General features: G+C 41.8%; 3 protein-coding genes and 1 pseudogene across 3 annotated transcripts in view; all 4 read right to left on the bottom strand.

Annotated features, from left to right (window-relative positions):
• LOC141753821 (uncharacterized) overlaps positions 1-21170 on the bottom strand; it is a 443535-nt gene that overhangs the window by 351304 nt on the left and 71061 nt on the right. The gene's annotated exons all lie outside the window — the stretch shown is intronic.
• On the bottom strand, positions 916-6303 carry LOC141754898 (uncharacterized). Its single transcript, XM_074614331.1, has 4 exons — positions 6111-6303; positions 3129-3998; positions 1163-2199; positions 916-1086 (listed from the first exon to the last, which is right to left on the bottom strand). The coding sequence occupies exons 1-4, from the start codon at positions 6301-6303 to the stop codon at positions 916-918; spliced, it is 2271 nt and encodes a 756-aa protein (XP_074470432.1).
• LOC141753835 (uncharacterized) overlaps positions 8111-21170 on the bottom strand; it is a 39763-nt gene continuing 26703 nt past the window's right edge. Inside the window, exons 2-3 of the mRNA XM_074612430.1 lie at positions 12923-13228; positions 8111-10821 (exon numbers count right to left, since the gene is read on the bottom strand). Coding sequence (XP_074468531.1) covers positions 9527-10821; positions 12923-13115 — 1488 coding nt within the window. The 5' untranslated portion in view covers positions 13116-13228 and the 3' untranslated portion in view covers positions 8111-9526. The remainder of the gene's footprint in view (positions 10822-12922; positions 13229-21170) is intronic.
• Positions 14410-19700, bottom strand: LOC141754896 (uncharacterized; annotated as a pseudogene).

Genomic DNA, 21170 nt, shown 5'->3' with positions numbered 1-21170 from the left:
CTTTGTAGGCTACCGGGAGATGAGTCAGAGGTCAGACCTTCAGAATAAAAGCTGAAGAGCACAAAGTCCATTCAGACAGGTTGATCCAGACACACAGAGGCTCTGATGGATCAGAACTGTTGGACAACAAAGAGACTCTGCTAACAAAACGTTACATGTTGCTGCTGGACGCCATCTTGATCAAATAGTGTGAAGTTAGCCTCAGTAAAGAATACAGCTTCCGGGGCAGATTAGTTGCGGAGTTTCAAAATAAAAGTTGTTAAAGAATTTTAAGATTACTCAGAAAAAAAAAGACGCAGGAAGATAAATGATTAAAACACCCTTTTGAAAGATATGACAGCTTGAAGATTAATTCTTGAACTTGGAAAGAAAAGATTCAAAACATTTATCAACACAAGGTGAAAATTAGTTGTTGCTTCTGAAGCTTTCAACCACAACCTGGGCCGTCCTCAGGGAATCTAGTGCTCAGATGTCATTAAATGATGTGTTAAAATGTCATTTGTGTTGTGGCAAACTATATCTTTACAAGGACTTGAGAAAAAAAAAATGGAATGAATGAGGCAACTTTTTCAGTTCTTGTGTTCCCTTTATTAAGTCCTTCAGTTCGGGAAACACTTTTTACTCATTACTTTACTTTACTTATTTAGCTGCGCACAATGTCTAAATAATGGGAAAAAATAAAATAAATAAGTAACTTAAATATATACATATATACATACATACCTGCATATACACACAAATATATATATACACAAATATATACATATACACATACATACTGTAGATATCCATACAAACACGTGTACATACATACATAATCACAACATATTCCCAAAAACCCTATATATTTTGGGGTGCCATGTGGAGAGAAACAGAGCCCCATATCAGATTGACAGCAGGCTAATATTGACAATCTCATTCTTGTGGTTTTTGAGTATTTAAATCACTGTTGTCACTGTCATCAGTCTCAGGTTTAGAAGAGTCTCCAGTCTTGTCATCAGTGTCTGGTTGTAAATTTGTATCTGGATCTGAGTTCCTGGCTGGTTCTGGTCCTCCACAGTCCTCTCCATCAGCTTCTGTCTCAATCTGTTCAATTGAGCTGCTGATTAGAAGCTCTGCCTCTCTGTTCTCATCAGTTTGAGTTTGATGAAGCTGTGAGGACACCAACACATTTATGTCTTTTGACCTGTCGTCGAGTAGCAAATCTTTTGTTACAAACACTGCAACTGAATCGTTTCTCTCCTGTGTGGATGCGCATGTGTGTCTGTAGATTTCCACTCTTTGAAAAACATTTCTTACAAACTGAGCAGCTGAAAGGTTTTTCTCCTGTGTGGATGCGCATGTGTGTCTGTAAATCTCCTTTGTGTGTAAAAGATTTCTTACAAACTGAGCAGCTGAAAGGTTTCTCTCCTGTGTGGATTCTCATGTGTCTCTGTAAATCTCCTCTCTGCGCATAAGATTTCGTACAAACTGAGCACCTGTAAGGTTTCTCTCCTGTGTGGATGCGCATGTGTTTATGTAAATCTCCTTTGCGTGTAAAAGATTTCGTACAAACTGAGCAGCTGAAAGGTTTCTCTCCTGTGTGGATTCTCATGTGTATCTGTAAATCTCCTCTCTGCGCATAAGATTTCGTACAATCTGAGCAGCTGAAAGGTTTCTCTGCTGTGTGGACTCTCATGTGTCTCTTCAGATGTCTATTTCTGCCAAATGTTTTCCCACACTCAGAACAGCTAAAGAGTTTCTCACCAGTACTACATGGTCTGGTCTGCTTCCGATCAGCATTGTCATCAGTCTCAGGCTCAGGCTCAGGCTCAGGCTCAGGCTCAGAACAGTCTCCAGTCTTGTCATCAGTATCTGGTTTTACATGTGTATCTGGATCTGAGTTCCTGGCTGGTTGTGGTCCTCCACAGTCCTCTCCATCAGCTTCTGTTTCCATCTTTTCAGTTTGTCTTTCATGAAGCTGTGAGGACTGAGGTTTCTCTTCATCATCTTCTTCACTCTTCACAGAGACAGGAGAGAATGGGAACTTGATATCAGCCTCCTCCAGCCATTGAAGCTGCTCTCCCTCCTGACTGGTCCAGAGTTCCTCCTGATCCTCTTTAATGTGTGGGGGCTCTGGGTCCTCCTGTATCTGACTGGAGCTCCACTCCTGCTGCTCAGGGGGAACCTTTTCTTTAACCACCAACAGCTGCTGGACGTCTGCAGGAAGACAGTGAACACACACAGAGACATTACAGAATTCTTTTGTGAACAAGAGTCGGTTATTGGTTTAAAAAAAAAAAAAAAAAAAATTAGCATCCCTAGATCCCAGCTATTTCTCATGACACCACACAGCTCTCAGATTGGACACAACTTTCATCCCCCCGGAGATTCTACTAAGCCCGGAGCACGTCAGACTCGCTATCCCACCAGTGAAGTGGAGCAGGCGGCGGAGGGAGAGAAAACAGAAGCGGTGTGAGTGAGCTGGGCTACATGCTAGGCTGAAGGCTAACCCGTACAGACCAGCGCTTCAGAGTCTGTTCCTCGCCAACTCCAGGTCTCTCACCAACAAGATGGATGAGATCCGAGAGAGAACTATGCCTCACTGTGTGACAATCATCACAGAGACCTGGCTGAAACACAACGACCCAGACGCTGCTATCGAACTAACCAGCTGCTCTGTTTACAGAGCGGACCGAACAAGGGACTCCTGGAAGAGCAGAGGAGGAGGACTGTGTGTGTGTATATATAAACCAAAGTTGGTGCACAGCTGCGGACATGGTGGATAAACATTGCTGCCCGGATTTGCAGCTCCTAATGGTAACATGCAGACCGTTCTTTCTACCAAGGGAATTCACATCAATAACAATCATGGCAGTATACATTCCCCCACAAGCTAAGGCTAAGTTAGCATTACAAAAGTTTTGACCTGTAGAAGCCGGGCAAATCTTCTGTTACAAACTGTACAACTGAATCGTTTCTCTCCTGTATGGATGCGCATGTGTCTATAAATTTTCACTCTGTGCAAAAGATTTTGTACAAACTGAGCAGCTGAAAGGTTTCTCTCCTGTGTGGCATCTTATGTCTCTTCAGATTAACACTGAGGCCAAATCTTTTCCCACAGTCAGAGCAGCTAAAGGGTTTCTCACCAGTACTACATGGTCTGGTCTCCTTCCAGTCCTCACTGTCATCAGTCTCAGTCTCAGAACAGTCACCATTCTTGTCATCGGTATTTGGTTGTAAATGTGTATCTGGATCTGAGTTCCTGGCTGGTTCTGGTCCTCCACAGTCCTCTCCATCAGTTTCTGTTTCGATCTGGTCAGTTGAGCTGCTGGCTGGAGGCTCTGCCTCTCTGTTTTCATCAGTTCGAGTTTGATGAAGCCTTGAAGTCCGACAACCAACACATTTATGTGTTTTGCCCTTTCGATGACTAGCATATCTTTTGTTACAAACACTGCAACTGAATTGTTTCTCTCCTGTGTGGATGCGCATGTGCGTCTGTAAAGTTTCATTCTGTGTAAAAGATTTCTTACAAACTGAGCAGCTGAAAGGTTTATCTCCTGTACTACATCTTGAATCACTGACAGGGACTGACTGAGGTTCTCTGGTGTCCTTCCAGTCATCACTGTCATCAGTCTCAGGTTCAGAAGAGTCTCCAGTCTTGTCTTCAGTATCTGGTTGTAATTGTGCATTTGGATCTGAGTTCCTGGCTGGTTCTGGTCCTTCACAGTCCTCACCATCAGCTTCTGTTTCCATCTGTTCAGTTTGTCTTTCATAAAGATTTGAGGACAGAGGTTTCTCGTCATCATCTTCTTCACTCTTTACGGGGACAGGAGTGAATGGGAACTTGATATCAGCCTCCTCCAGCCCTTGAAGCTGCTCTCCCTCCTGATTGATCCGGAGATCCTCCTGTTCCTCTTTAATGTGTGGGGGTTCTGGGTCCTCCTGGACTAAACTGGAGCTCCCCTCCTGCTGCTCAGGGGGAACCTCTTCTTTAACCACCAACAGCTGCTGGACGTCTGCAGGAAAAACAGTAAACACACACAGAGATGTTACAGAATTTTTATTGTGAAACAGTTGAACAAATAGTTACCTGTCTAAACAGATTGACAGACCGACACAAACTGTAAAGATACAATGCGCCAGCAGTAATGCGGTCATCAGTAGTCACATGACAAAACAACCAGACGTTTGGAGCTGGTGATTTGAACCAAACAGCCCTCAGAGCAGATTTACACGCCACATGTTATTTGACATCACCTTCACAGGAGAACGATCCCACCTGCTTCCAAACAACCGTCGTCCTTGTAGCTAAAGAGTCGGCAGCGTCCTGCCTGAACGACTCCAGCACTGTGATGTTTAAAGCAGGTCATGAACCGCTCACCGGCTGCACAGACCCGCTCTGAGCTGGTGTCTCTATCAGCAGAACTCCCGGAACAAAAACACAGACACATCACTGACAGTACGATAATAATGCACTTTGCGTGATAGTCTGTAGATATGTAGCCTATAGATAATATGTATTTCAATAAAATACAGTTGTACCGACAGGATACAGTAGAGCACTGAAGTCTGCCCACTTGAGTTTGGATCACTCAGGACGTATGTCAATGCCAGGTCTGAACAGGGCCACTGTGTATACTTAACACTTCACTCACATACCTAACAGACTGTTTTTGGTATTCAACTACCTTAAAGTGTGTATCTTTTCATGCTGCTCTTTTAACTAACGTCCTTTACTATTTTTAATATGAAGCTGACTAGGAGAGATACACATAAGAGTTCCAGTGTACCTGTACTGTCCTGTACCTGTGCAAATGGCAATACACATAAATCCAACTGTCCTTCTTGCATTTGTCAGTTTAAACCGTGTTGTTTTTAGTCTGGATTATGACTGTAACTTCTTCATATGTGTTTGATATGATCATATAATCACCGCACAGAGCTCTGATTGGTCAGTAGGCGGTGCTTTCATACGAGTTGATCTCTTATCTGGAACAGAACCTGCTCCAGAGCAGGTTAGCCGTTCAGCATCAGTTACAATGGAGATCTACCCGGTAGGAAGTAAACCAGCTTCGTAGTACCGAAAACCCAGAGTTAACCCTGAAGTTACCTCGATAACGCCAAATCCTGCTTCGTAGTACAGGCCTCTGTACTGTCCTGTACCTGTGCAAATGACAATACACCTTAATCTGAAATATTTTACATTAACGCATGAGTAACAATAATCATAATATACAACAGTATAACAGTCTGTTAAATCACAAGTCCCTAACCCACCTGCAGGCATGGTATAGAATGCACACTTGACTAAACCACTCCCCCGTAGGTTATATAAGTCTGCCCTCCAGGCCTGAACCCTCCCTTTTCCCTCCAAACAATTCCAGGCAGAACAAAGAGAGTGATGTGAGTTTAATGTGGCTTTTGTGCCTTTATAATTTATTTGGTTGAAATGAGATATATATTGTTTGAAAGTTAACAGATTGTTTTGTGTTATGTTAGATACCTGAGTTTAATATGTGAAGGAGAAAAGGCAAATTCCAGATTGTGGATGCATAAAGATGTAAGTTAAAATGAATTGACTTATTAATTGTAATCTGTATTATATTTATGAGATTTATAATATCATCTGTTAATGTCTTTTCTTAATAGAAAAAATCATCCACCAACTGCCATCCAACTTCACACCTTGACTTTAATAAATTGTTGGAACGGCTCCCTGGATCCTGTGTTTAAATGTGCACCACATCAGATGTTTTATGAACCAACACCATCACAAGCAACATAGAGAGGGGACATTTTTCTTCTTTTAATTCTTCAAGTACATTTTCCTGATTATACTTGCATGCTTTTTCAATGCAGGACTTTTACTTGTAACCAGTGGTGGAAGAAGTATTCACATTATTTACTGAAGTAAAAGTACAATACCACACTGTGAAAATACTTCTTGCATGTTAACCTTTATGAAGTGGTTTGATTAATCAGAATGATCAACCATTGAGGAGACAGGACGCCTCAAAGTTCACCCATATTGGTCTGATGTCAGTAACCAGAGAGAGAAGAAGAGAAGAGAACCAACCTGCTCTGGTAGAACCAGAGAGAGAACAGAGAGAGAAGTAAAGAGAACCAACCTGCTCTGTGTATCTGAAGCTGAGGGTGTAAAACAGCGTCCAGTAGTTTCTGTTGTCGCTCGTTCTCCTCTTTTGATCGAGAGAGTTCCTCCTCGTACTCTGCTATCGTTCTTTCAAACAGCCCACATATCTCTTCAGCAGCCGCAGTTAGTCGCTGCTTCACCAACGCTCTCAGCATTTGGACTTTACACATTTTACCACAATGACAGAAACTTGCTCTCCATCAAACTCCGTCAGAAACACAGTTTGCTCTCCATCAAACTCCGTCAGAAACACAGTTTGCTCTCCATCAAACGGTCACTCTGACTAGCAGCTGTGTTGCTAACCAGCTAGCATGCTAAGCTAACTTCAGTAGCTTTGTACCGGGAGATGAGTCAGATGTCAACCCTTCAGAATAAAAGCTGAAGAGCACAAAGTCCATTCAGACAGGTTGATCCAGACACACAGAGGCTCTGATGGATCAGAACTGTTGGACAACAAAGAGACTCTGCTAACAAAACGTTACATGTTGCTGCTGGACGTCATCTTGATCAAATAGTGGGAAGTTAGCCTCAGTAAAGAATACAGCTTCCGGGGGCACGTTATAGTGGCTGAGTTTCAAAATAAAAGTTGCTACAGAAATTACAAGTTCACTCAAACAAGACTCAGTCAAAACAGAGTATATGGCTGGACCGTATATGGTCAGTATGTGAATTTGTGGATAAATTATTACACACTTATATCTTAATATTTGATTGAAAGACAACTTATAATGAAGCAAATTACATTCACTTATAGTAAATGGTAACATTTACTACTCAGTATATTATACATTTTATACAAGGTGAAAAGGTATTAGCATGACATACAGTATGCAAGGTTAAAAGTATTTCAGTTTTTTTTTTAAAGCATGTGTATCAAAATTGAGCCATCTGTACATACGTCGCGAAAGTTTATCAGCGTTGAGATTCTCCCGCTGTCGTCACTGACGTTGTTGCTGCCGTATTTATTCCTAGATGGAGTGTTAATGGAGCAGCTACAATGTTAGCATATCCTGGCAGTGATCAATCCGAACTCCATTCGAAAAACAAGCATTTTAAAAGTTGTTTGCTTGTTGTGTTGCGGACGGACCCGACAAAGCAGGAATTCTGTGTTTTTACAAATCAACATCATAATGTCGCTATTTCGGCATCATTTTGATCTGTTTATTGCAATCAAATCAAGGCACAGTCTGTTTATTTTGGGTTCATACCGCAGTAGCGACGTGTGGCTTGCTAGATAGTCAGTTGAATGACGCTGTATGTGAACACAGCTCGCCGCCGGGTGGCATTATGAACCCAGACACAACAGCGATTGGTTTGCTGACATATCTGGGACTTCCACAACATGAACAAAGCAGCAACAGTGGTTATTTCTTCCTTGGTTGATGGCGGAAATGGAGGAAAGAAAGGTGAAAATGTGCTTTGCGCTTGGTGTGAATGCACAGTAACACAATACAAAGCACAACATAACGTAACTTAAACGAACATAAACAATAGCACATGCACAACAACAGCACTATGTAATGATACATTGAACTGCTGACACGCTCCCTAGAAAACGTAAACACGGAACTGTTCTCCACCTTTTCATTTTGAAAGAGCAACGGCCAATGAGGAAACTCCAAAAGTTGGCCGACCAATCCTGTAACTTCATCACTCACTCACTCACTCAGTGACAGACTTTTACGTTTGTAGGGCTGGCCCTCTGCGGTCCAGCCAAAAACACACGCAGGAAGATAAATGATTAAAACACCCTTTTGAAAGATATGACAGATATGACTTCTAACATTTATCAACACAAAGGTGCAAATTAGTTGTTGCTTCTGAAGCTATCAACCACAACCTAGGCCGTCCTCAGGGAATCTATTGCTCAGATGTCATTAAATGACATGTTAAAATGTCATTTGTGTTGTGGCACACTATGGCGGGATATCTTTACAAGGACTTGAGAAAAAAAATATGGAATGAATGAAGCAGCTCTTTCGGTTCTTGTGTTGCCTTTATTAAGTCCTTCAGTTCGGGAAACACTTTTTATTCATTCAACCAACTCAGTTTGAAGAAAGACAAATATGTTATTACATTTTCATAGCTGTCCAAATTCAAAAGATGAAAGTAGTTTGTTTCCCTTTCCCGTAAGTTTCAAATGGAAGATATATTTCATTGGTTTCTGTTGCCGCCAAATTGGTTTGTCTGAATCTTTTATTAGACAGTTTAATGCTGTAAAAGACCGTTGCTATCTGTGGAGATCTGTACATAGAGGGCTCCTTGTACCTCACCACATTTCAATAAACATTCATGAATATATACAGTATATATATGAAAACAGAAAAGGGACAGTGTATGGGAGGATATTCACTTTTCTATGTTGTAAATATTCTCCAAACAGATCAAAATATGTAAAGTCTATTAAAAGTATATCACACTATCATATAAAATCAGATCAATCCATCAAAACATCAACTTATCTCCAGATAACAAACTACAGCAAATAAGTCAAGTGTATCACTCAATTATCATTTCACATGCATACAGACAATAAAAGCAGTTTAATAAAGCAGGAAACACTGTGAATGACCCAATTTAAAGTTGTTTAGGAGATTCTTCTCATGTCAAGCTATAAAAGTTTCTCCTCACAGTGAGACTGAGACAAAAGAGGAAAGTAAAAGAAAACCATAAACCTTCATAACAAATATCAGACCAGAAGTCTCCCTCCTTCATTTTCAAGTTTAATCTGAGCCAACTGCATGGATGAAACTATTAATATCAAACGGAGCCCTTTACATACAGCCTGTGAGAAGTCTAAAACTGAAACCATGCCCAACTCTAAATGCTGTTTGCTCACAGCAGAGGAAGAAGAATGACTTCTTATTGACATTCTTGTGATTTTTGAGTATTTAAACCTGACAGATGTCCACTGCTCTCTTTCTAAAAATCCCTGTTGTCACTGTCATCAGTCTCAGGTTGAGAAGAGTCTCCAGTCTTGTCATCAGTATCTGGTTGTAAATGTGTAACTGGATCTGAGTTCGTGGCTGGTTCTGGTCCTCCACAGTCCTCTCCATCAGCTTCTGTTTCAATCTGTTCAATTGCGGTGCTGACTGGAGGCTCTGCCTCTGACTGGAAGCTCTGTCTCATCAGTTTGAGTTTCATGAATCTGTGAGGATTGATGACCAACACATTTATGTCTTTTAACCTGATGACGACAGGCAAATCTTTAGTTACAGTCACTGCAACTGAATATTTTTTCCCTGTGTGGACTGCCCTGTGGTGTCTCATAGTTGCTTTTTCTATAAATGTTTTACAACAAACTGTGGAACTAAATGGTTTCTCCCTTGTGTGATGTGTCCAAGTGACATGTCAGATTTACATTTTGTATAAAACATTTGCCAAAAAACAAAACTAAAGGGGAGTCTCTCCTGTATGAGTTCTCATGTGTAACTTCATATGGTCCTTGCGCAGAAATCTTTTATCACAAAATGGGCAACTGAAAGGTTTCTCTCCTGTGTGGATTCTCATGTGTGTCTGTAAATATCCTTTTTGTGCAAAAGAGTTCTTACAGACCGAGCAGCTGAAAGGTTTCTCTCCTGTGTGAGTTACCATGTGTTTATTTAACCTTCCACTCTGTGCAAAAGATTTATTACAAACTGAGCAGTTGAAAGGTTTCTCTCCTGTATGAGTTCTCATGTGTACCTTCAGATCTATACTTTCAGTGAAATCTTTACCACACACTGAGCAGCCGAAAGGTTTCTCTCCTGTGTGTCTTCTCATGTGTCTATTCAGATGTCCATTGTCAATGAAACATTTACCACACACTGAGCAGTTGAAAGGTTTCTCTCCTGTGTGATTTCTCACATGTTTCCGAAAACTTCCACTATGTGTAAAAGACTTCTTACAGACCGAGCAGCTGAAAGGTTTCTCTCCTGTATGAGTTCTCATGTGTACCTTCAGATCTCCACTATCAATGAAATCTTTACCACACAATGAGCAGCTGAAAGGTTTCTCTCCTGTGTGTGATCTCATGTGTCTATTCAGATGTCCATTTTCAATGAAACCTTTACCACACACTGAGCAGCTGAAAGGTTTCTCTCCTGTGTGGCTTTTTGTGTGTTTCTGTAAACCTCCAAGCTGTGTAAAAGATTTCTTACAAACTGAGCAGCTGAAAGGTTTTTCTCCTGTATGAGTTCTTATGTGTCTCTTCAGATTTCCACTGCTGCCAAATGTTTTCCCACACTCAGAGCAGCTAAATGGTTTCAAAGAGTTTAAACCTGACTGAGGTTCTCTGGTCTCCTTCCAGTCATCACTGTTTTCAGTCTCAGGTTCAGAAAAGTCTCCAGTCTTGTCATAAGTATCTGGTTGTAAATGTGCATCTGGATCTGAGTTCCTCGCTGGTTTTGGTCCCCCACAGTCATCTCCATCAGCTTCTGTTTCCATCTGTTCAATTTGTCTTTCATAAAACTGTGAGGACTGAGGTTCCTCTTCATCATCTTCTTCACTCTTCACAGGGACAGGAGAGAATGGGAACTTGATATCAGCCTCCTCTAGCCCTTGAAGCTGCTCTCCCTCCTGACTGGTCCAGAGTTCCTCCTGTTCCTCTTTAATGTGTGTGGGCTGTGGGTCCTCCTGGTCCAGACTGGAGCTCCACTCCTGCTGCTCAGGGAGAACCTCTTCTTTAACCACCAACAGCTGCTGGACGTCTGCAGGAAAACAGTTAACACACACAGAGACTCTCATGTGTTTCTGTAAACTTCCAAGCTGTGTAAAAGATTTCTTACAAACTGAGCAGCTGAAAGGTTTCTCTCCTGTATGAGTTCTCTCGTGTATCTTCAGATTTCCACTGTTGCCAAATGTTTTCGCAAACTCACAGCAGCTAAATGGTTTCTCTCCAGCACTACATCTGAAATCACTGAATGTAACTTCATCATTTTTCAAAGAGTTTAAACGTGACTGAGGTTCTCTGGTCTCCTTCCAGTCATCACTGTTTTCAGCCTCAGGTTCAGAAGAGTCTCCAGTCTTGTCAACAGTATCTGGTTGTAAATGTGCATCTGAATCTGAGTTCCTGGCTGGTTCTGGTCCTCCAGAGTCCTCTCCATCAGCTTCTGTTTCCATCTGTTGAGTTTGACTTTGATGAAGCTGTGAGGACTGAGGTTTCTCTTCATCATCTTCTTCACTCTTCACAGAGACAGGAGTGAATGGGAACTCAATATCAGAGTCCTCCAGCCCTTGGAGCTGCTCTCCCTCCTGACTGGTCCAGAGTTCCTCCTGTTCCTCTTTAATGTGTGGGGGCTCTGGGTCCTCCTGGACCAGACTGGAGCTCCACTCCTGCTGCTCAGAGGGAACCTCTTTAACCACCAACAGCTGCTGGACATCTGCAGGAAAACAGTGAACACAAATAGAGACGTTACAGAGAAATGTTCATTCACATCATCACAGCTCAAAAACTCCTTATTGAACTTCTAGTGATCACCGAACATCAAACAGCTTCACAGTGTTCACTCAGCAACATCACAATAATGTAGTTCTGCTTTTACAGTTGAACAAATAGTCGTCTGTACATAGTTTTTTCCCCCCGCCATTACTCGTCTTACACTCCCTTTGCACAGTTACCAAACAGATTGACAGACCGACACAAACTGTAAAGATACAATGCACCAGCAGTAATGAGGTCATCAGTAGTCACATGTCAAAACAACTGGATGGTTGGAGCTGGTGATTTGAACCAAACAGCCCTCAGAACAGATTTATATAACACATGTTATTTGACATCACCTTCACAGGAGAACGATCCCACCTGCTTCCAAACAACCGTCGTCCCTGTAGTTAAAAAGTCTGCAGTGTCCTGCCTGAATGACTCCGGCCCTCTGGCACTACCTACCATTATTATGAAGTATTCAGAGACACTAATTAAAATCCCCATTAGCTACTGCATTGCAGCAGCTATTCTTCTTGGGGTCCACAAACACACTTACAATGTAACAGTGCAAGAATAAACAGGACAAGACAAACACACACACACACACACACACACACACAGCATAACATAACATTACAGAACAAACACAAGACTGGAACACAGACTCAGACAAGACAAGCTCCTGGCAATCAGATAAGCAGAAAAATATGGAAGCAGTCTGTTAAACTCCATTGTCCCACAGTTATTGCAAATCATACATCCTACAGGAAGCAAGTAGCCTACATGAAACAATAACCCTTTTCACTCCAGAATTCCCGGTCCACTGACTCAGACTGACCCACATCCACCAGACCAGTCAACATAATCCAACTCACAGTATATTATATACACACAATTTGTTTAAAACATAGCCAAACTGGTGTCTATATTTTTTTCACCATCTTTAAGTAAAAGATGCTGTTTTCCTAAAATGTTTAATTCAATTTGACTGTTTTCTTGTACAATTTGTCTGGGTAGTAAATTCCATTCATGCATAGCTCGGTACCATTTGTTTGATTGCATTTACCCTTGCTTTCAATACTTTCCTTTAGTAGCATGTCTGGTAGAATAGTCATGTCTATCTAAACTGAAGGATAAATTCTTAAACAAAATAAGTGGAGTTTTGTAACAGAAACATTTCTGATAAATAAAAGTAATGTTCTCCATTGTAGCATTAGACTACATGTTAACCTTTATGAGAGTTAGAATCCATTCAGGAGACACGAAGCCTCAAAGTTCACCCATATTGGTCTGATGTCAGTAACCAGAGAGAGAAGTAAAGAGAACCAACCTGCTCTGGTAGAACCAGAGAGAGAACAGAGAGAGAAGAAGTAAAGAGAACCAACCTGCTCTGTGTAACTGAAGCTGAGGGTGTAAAACAGCGTCCAGTAGTTTCTGTTGTCGCTCGTTCTCCTCTTTTGATCGAGAGAGTTCCTCCTCGTACTCTGCTATCGTTCTTTCAAACAGCCCACATATCTCTTCAGCAGCCGCAGTTAGTCGCTGCTTCACCAACGCTCTCAGCATTTGGACTTTACACATTTTACCACAATGACAGAAACTTGCTCTCCATCAGACTCCGTCAGAAACACAGTTTGCTCTCCATCAAACTCCGTCAGAAACACAGTTTGCTCTCCATCAAACGGTCACTCTGACTAGCAGCTGTGTTGCTAACCAGCTAGCATGCTAAGCTAACTTCAGTAGCTTTGTAGGCTACCGGGAGATGAGTCAGAGGTCAGACCTTCAGAATAAAAGCTGAAGAGCACAAAGTCCATTCAGACAGGTTGATCCAGACACACAGAGGCTCTGATGGATCAGAACTGTTGGACAACAAAGAGACTCTGCTAACAAAACGTTACATGTTGCTGCTGGACGCCATCTTGATCAAATAGTGTGAAGTTAGCCTCAGTAAAGAATACAGCTTCCGGGGCAGATTAGTTGCGGAGTTTCAAAATAAAAGTTGTTAAAGAATTTTAAGATTACTCAGAAAAAAAAAGACGCAGGAAGATAAATGATTAAAACACCCTTTTGAAAGATATGACAGCTTGAAGATTAATTCTTGAACTTGGAAAGAAAAGATTCAAAACATTTATCAACACAAGGTGAAAATTAGTTGTTGCTTCTGAAGCGTTCAACCACAACCTGGGCCGTCCTCAGGGAATCTAGTGCTCAGATGTCATTAAATGATGTGTTAAAATGTCATTTGTGTTGTGGCAAACTATATCTTTACAAGGACTTGAGAAAAAAAAAATGGAATGAATGAGGCAACTTTTTCAGTTCTTGTGTTCCCTTTATTAAGTCCTTCAGTTCGGGAAACACTTTTTACTCATTACTTTACTTTACTTATTTAGCTGCGCACAATGTCTAAATAATGGGAAAAAATAAAATAAATAAGTAACTTAAATATATACATATATACATACATACCTGCATATACACACAAATATATATATACACAAATATATACATATACACATACATACTGTAGATATCCATACAAACACGTGTACATACATACATAATCACAACATATTCCCAAAAACCCTATATATTTTGGGGTGCCATGTGGAGAGAAACAGAGCCCCATATCAGATTGACAGCAGGCTAATATTGACAATCTCATTCTTGTGGTTTTTGAGTATTTAAATCACTGTTGTCACTGTCATCAGTCTCAGGTTTAGAAGAGTCTCCAGTCTTGTCATCAGTGTCTGGTTGTAAATTTGTATCTGGATCTGAGTTCCTGGCTGGTTCTGGTCCTCCACAGTCCTCTCCATCAGCTTCTGTCTCAATCTGTTCAATTGAGCTGCTGATTAGAAGCTCTGCCTCTCTGTTCTCATCAGTTTGAGTTTGATGAAGCTGTGAGGACACCAACACATTTATGTCTTTTGACCTGTCGTCGAGTAGCAAATCTTTTGTTACAAACACTGCAACTGAATCGTTTCTCTCCTGTGTGGATGCGCATGTGTGTCTGTAGATTTCCACTCTTTGAAAAACATTTCTTACAAACTGAGCAGCTGAAAGGTTTTTCTCCTGTGTGGATGCGCATGTGTGTCTGTAGATTTCCACTCTTTGAAAAACATTTCTTACAAACTGAGCAGCTGAAAGGTTTTTCTCCTGTGTGGATGCGCATGTGTGTCTGTAAATGTCCTTTGTGTGTAAAAGATTTCTTACAAACTGAGCAGCTGAAAGGTTTCTCTCCTGTGTGGATTCTCATGTGTCTCTGTAAATCTCCTCTCTGCGCATAAGATTTCATACAAACTGAGCACCTGTAAGGTTTCTCTCCTGTGTGGATGCGCATGTGTTTATGTAAATCTCCTTTGCGTGTAAAAGATTTCGTACAAACTGAGCAGCTGAAAGGTTTCTCTGCTGTGTGGACTCTCATGTGTCTCTTCAGATGTCTATTTCTGCCAAATGTTTTCCCACACTCAGAACAGCTAAAGAGTTTCTCACCAGTACTACATGGTCTGGTCTGCTTCCGATCAGCATTGTCATCAGTCTCAGGCTCAGGCTCAGGCTCAGGCTCAGAACAGTCTCCAGTCTTGTCATCAGTATCTGGTTTTACATGTGTATCTGGATCTGAGTTCCTGGCTGGTTGTGGTCCTCCACAGTCCTCTCCATCAGCTTCTGTTTCCATCTTTTCAGTTTGTCTTTCATGAAGCTGTGAGGACTGAGGTTTCTCTTCATCATCTTCTTCACTCTTCACAGAGACAGGAGAGAATGGGAACTTGATATCAGCCTCCTCCAGCCATTGAAGCTGCTCTCCCTCCTGACTGGTCCAGAGTTCCTCCTGATCCTCTTTAATGTGTGGGGGCTCTGGGTCCTCCTGTATCTGACTGGAGCTCCACTCCTGCTGCTCAGGGGGAACCTTTTCTTTAACCACCAACAGCTGCTGGACGTCTGCAGGAAGACAGTGAACACACACAGAGACATTACAGAATTCTTTTGTGAACAAGAGTCGGTTATTGGTTTAAAAAAAAAAAAAAAAAAAATTAGCATCCCTAGATCCCAGCTATTTCTCATGACACCACACAGCTCTCAGATTGGACACAACTTTCATCCCCCCGGAGATTCTACTAAGCCCGGAGCACGTCAGACTCACTATCCCACCAGTGAAGTGGAGCAGGCGGCGGAGGGAGAGAAAACAGAAGCGGTGTGAGTGAGCTGGGCTACATGCTAGGCTGAAGGCTAACCCGTACAGACCAGCGCTTCAGAGTCTGTTCCTCGCCGGGTCCAGGTCTCTCACCAACAAGATCAATGAGATCCGAGAGAGAACTATGCCTCACTGTGTGACAATCATCACAGAGACCTGGCTGAAACACAACGTCCCAGACGCTGCTATCGAACTAACCAGCTGCTCTGTTTACAGAGCGGACCGAACAAGGGACTCCTGGAAGAGCAGAGGAGGAGGATTGTGTGTGTGTATATATAAACCAAAGTTGGTGCACAGCTGCGGACATGGTGGATAAACATTGCTGCCCGGATTTGGAGCTCCTAATGGTAACATGCAGACCGTTCTTTCTACCAAGGGAATTCACATCAATAACAATCATGGCAGTATACATTCCCCCACAAGCTAAGGCTAAGTTAGCATTAGAAAAGTTTTGACCTGTAGAAGCCGGGCAAATCTTCTGTTACAAACTGTACAACTGAATCGTTTCTCTCCTGTATGGATGCGCATGTGTCTATAAATTTTCACTCTGTGCAAAAGATTTTGTACAAACTGAGCAGCTGAAAGGTTTCTCTCCTGTGTGGCATCTTATGTCTCTTCAGATTAACACTGTGGCCAAATCTTTTCCCACAGTCAGAGCAGCTAAAGGATTTCTCACCAGTACTACATGGTCTGGTCTCCTTCCAGTCCTCACTGTCATCAGTCTCAGTCTCAGAACAGTCACCAGTCTTGTCATCGGTATTTGGTTGTAAATGTGTATCTGGATCTGAGTTCCTGGCTGGTTCTGGTCCTCCACAGTCCTCTCCATCAGTTTCTGTTTCGATCTGGTCAGTTGAGCTGCTGGCTGGAGGCTCTGCCTCTCTGTTTTCATCAGTTTGAGTTTGATGAAGCCTTGAAGTCCGACAACCAACACATTTATGTGTTTTGCCCTTTCGATGACTAGCATATCTTTTGTTACAAACACTGCAACTGAATTGTTTCTCTCCTGTGTGGATGCGCATGTGCGTCTGTAAAGTTTCATTCTGTGTAAAAGATTTCTTACAAACTGAGCAGCTGAAAGGTTTATCTCCTGTACTACATCTTGAATCACTGACAGGGACTGACTGAGGTTCTCTGGTGTCCTTCCAGTCATCACTGTCATCAGTCTCAGGTTCAGAAGAGTCTCCAGTCTTGTCTTCAGTATCTGGTTGTAATTGTGCATTTGGATCTGAGTTCCTGGCTGGTTCTGGTCCTTCACAGTCCTCACCATCAGCTTCTGTTTCCATCTGTTCAGTTTGTCTTTCATAAAGATTTGAGGACAGAGGTTTCTCGTCATCATCTTCTTCACTCTTTACGGGGACAGGAGAGGATGGGAACTTGATATCAGCCTCCTCCAGCCCTTGAAGCTGCTCTCCCTCCTGATTGATCCGGAGATCCTCCTGTTCCTCTTTAATGTGTGGGGGTTCTGGGTCCTCCTGGACTAAACTGGAGCTCCCCTCCTGCTGCTCAGGGGGAACCTCTTCTTTAACCACCAACAGCTGCTGGACGTCTGCAGGAAAAACAGTAAACACACACAGAGATGTTACAGAATTTTTATTGTGAAACAGTTGAACAAATAGTTACCTGTCTAAACAGATTGACAGTCCGACACAAACTGTAAAGATACAATGCGCCAGCAGTAATGCGGTCATCAGTAGTCACATGACAAAACAACCAGACGTTTGGAGCTGGTGATTTGAACCAAACAGCCCTCAGAGCAGATTTACACGCCACATGTTATTTGACATCACCTTCACAGGAGAACGATCCCACCTGCTTCCAAACAACCGTCGTCCTTGTAGCTAAAGAGTCGGCAGCGTCCTGCCTGAACGACTCCAGCACTGTGATGTTTAAAGCAGGTCATGAACCGCTCACCGGCTGCACAGACCCGCTCTGAGCTGGTGTCTCTATCAGCAGAACTCCCGGAACAAAAACACAGACACATCACTGACAGTACGATAATAATGCACTTTGCGTGATAGTCTGTAGATATGTAGCCTATAGATAATATGTATTTCAATAAAATACAGTTGTACCGACAGGATACAGTAGAGCACTGAAGTCTGCCCACTTGAGTTTGGATCACTCAGGACGTATGTCAATGCCAGGTCTGAACAGGGCCACTGTGTATACTTAACACTTCACTCACATACCTAACAGACTGTTTTTGGTATTCAACTACCTTAAAGTGTGTATCTTTTCATGCTACTCTTTTAACTAACGTCCTTTACTATTTTTAATATAAAGCTGACTAGGAGAGATACACATAAGAGTTCCAGTGTACCTGTACTGTCCTGTACCTGTGCAAATGGCAATACACATAAATCCAACTGTCCTTCTTGCATTTGTCAGTTTAAACCGTGTTGTTTTTAGTCTGGATTATGACTGTAACTTCTTCATATGTGTTTGATATGATCATATAATCACCGCACAGAGCTCTGATTGGTCAGTAGGCGGTGCTTTCATACGAGTTGATCTCTTATCTGAAACAGAACCTGCTCCAGAGCAGGTTAGCCGTTCAGCATCAGTTACAATGGAGATCTACCCGGTAGGAAGTAAACCAGCTTCGTAGTACCGAAAACCCAGAGTTAACCCTGAAGTTACCTCGATAACGCCAAATCCTGCTTCGTAGTACAGGCCTCTGTACTGTCCTGTACCTGTGCAAATGACAATACACCTTAATCTGAAATATTTTACATTAACGCATGAGTAACAATAATCATAATATACAACAGTATAACAGTCTGTTAAATCACAAGTCACTAACCCACCTGCAGGCATGGTATAGAATGCACACTTGACTAAACCACTCCCCCGTAGGTTATATAAGTCTGCCCTCCAAGCCTGAACCCTCCCTTTTCCCTCCAAACAATTCCAGGCAGAACAAAGAGAGTGATGTGAGTTTAATGTGGCTTTTGTGCCTTTATAATTTATTTGGTTGAAATGAGATATATATTGTTTGAAAGTTAACAGATTGTTTTGTGTTATGTTAGATACCTGAGTTTAATATGTGAAGGAGAAAAGGCAAATTCCAGATTGTGGATGCATAAAGATGTAAGTTAAAATGAATTGACTTATTAATTGTAATCTGTATTATATTTATGAGATTTATAATATCATCTGTTAATGTCTTTTCTTAATAGAAAAAATCATCCACCAACTGCCATCCAACTTCACACCTTGACTTTAATAAATTGTTGGAACGGCTCCCTGGATCCTGTGTTTAAATGTGCACCACATCAGATGTTTTATGAACCAACACCATCACAAGCAACATAGAGAGGGGACATTTTTCTTCTTTTAATTCTTCAAGTACATTTTCCTGATTATACTTGCATGCTTTTTCAATGCAGGACTTTTACTTGTAACCAGTGGTGGAAGAAGTATTCACATTATTTACTGAAGTAAAAGTACAATACCACACTGTGAAAATACTTCTTGCATGTTAACCTTTATGAAGTGGTTTGATTAATCAGAATGATCAACCATTGAGGAGACAGGACGCCTCAAAGTTCACCCATATTGGTCTGATGTCAGTAACCAGAGAGAGAAGAAGTAAAGAGAACCAACCTGCTCTGGTAGAACCAGAGAGAGAACAGAGAGAGAAGAAGTAAAGAGAACCAACCTGCTCTGTGTAACTGAAGCTGAGGGTGTAAAACAGCGTCCAGTAGTTTCTGTTGTCGCTCGTTCTCCTCTTTTGATCGAGAGTTCCTCCTCGTACTCTGCTATCGTTCTTTCAAACAGCCCACATATCTCTTCAGCAGCCGCAGTTAGTCGCTGCTTCACCAACGCTCTCAGCTTTTGGACTTTACACATTTTACCACAATGACAGAAACTTGCTCTCCATCAAACTCCGTCAGAAACACAGTTTGCTCTCCATCAAACGGTCACTCTGACTAGCAGCTGTGTTGCTAACCAGCTAGCATGCTAAGCTAACTTCAGTAGCTTTGTACCGGGAGATGAGTCAGAGGTCAACCCTTCAGAATAAAAGCTGAAGAGCACAAAGTCCATTCAGACAGGTTGATCCAGACACACAGAGGCTCTGATGGATCAGAACTGTTGGACAACAAAGAGACTCTGCTAACAAAACGTTACATGTTGCTGCTGGACGTCATCTTGATCAAATAGTGGGAAGTTAGCCTCAGTAAAGAATACAGCTTCCGGGGGCACGTTATAGTGGCTGAGTTTCAAAATAAAAGTTGCTACAGAAATTACAAGTTCACTCAAACAAGACTCAGTCAAAACAGAGTATATGGCTGGACCGTATATGGTCAGTATGTGAATTTGTGGATAAATTATTACACACTTATATCTTAATATTTGATTGAAAGACAACTTATAATGAAGCAAATTACATTCACTTATAGTAAATGATAACATTTACTACTCAGTATATTATACATTTTATACAAGGTGAAAAGGTATTAGCATGACATACAGTATGCAAGGTTAAAAGTATTTCAGTTTTTTTTTAAAGCATGTGTATCAAAATTGAGCCATCTGTACATACGTCGCGAAAGTTTATCAGCGTTGAGATTCTCCCGCTGTCGTCACTGACGTTGTTGCTGCCGTATTTATTCCTAGATGGAGTGTTAATGGAGCAGCTACAATGTTAGCATATCCTGGCAGTGATCAATCCGAACTCCATTCGAAAAACAAGCATTTTAAAAGTTGTTTGCTTGTTGTGTTGCGGACGGACCCGACAAAGCAGGAATTCTGTGTTTTTACAAATCAACATCATAATGTCGCTATTTCGGCATCATTTTGATCTGTTTATTGCAATCAAATCAAGGCACAGTCTGTTTATTTTGGGTTCATACCGCAGTAGCGACGTGTGGCTTGCTAGATAGTCAGTTGAATGACGCTGTATGTGAACACAGCTCGCCGCCGGGTGGCATTATGAACCCAGACACAACAGCGATTGGTTTTCTGACATATCTGGGACTTCCACAACATGAACAAAGCAGCAACAGTGGTTATTTCTTCCTTGGTTGATGGCGGAAATGGAGGAAAGAAAGGTGAAAATGTGCTTTGCGCTTGGTGTGAATGCACAGTAACACAATACAAAGCACAACATAACGTAACTTAAACGAACATAAACAATAGCACATGCACAACAACAGCACTATGTAATGATACATTGAACTGCTGACACGCTCCCTAGAAAACGTAAACACGGAACTGTTCTCCACCTTTTCATTTTGAAAGAGCAACGGCCAATGAGGAAACTCCAAAAGTTGGCCGACCAATCCTGTAACTTCATCACTCACTCACTCACTCACTCAGTGACAGACTTTTACGTTTGTAGGGCTGGCCCTCTGTGGTCCAGCCAAAAACACACGCAGGAAGATAAATGATTAAAACACCCTTTTGAAAGATATGACAGATATGACTTCTAACATTTATCAACA

Source organism: Sebastes fasciatus, chromosome 17 (genome assembly GCF_043250625.1).
Source record: "Sebastes fasciatus isolate fSebFas1 chromosome 17, fSebFas1.pri, whole genome shotgun sequence".
NCBI lineage: Eukaryota > Metazoa > Chordata > Actinopteri > Perciformes > Sebastidae > Sebastes > Sebastes fasciatus.
The sequence above is the reverse complement of the archived record's forward strand: the minus strand, read 5'-3'. Positions and strand labels throughout refer to the sequence as shown.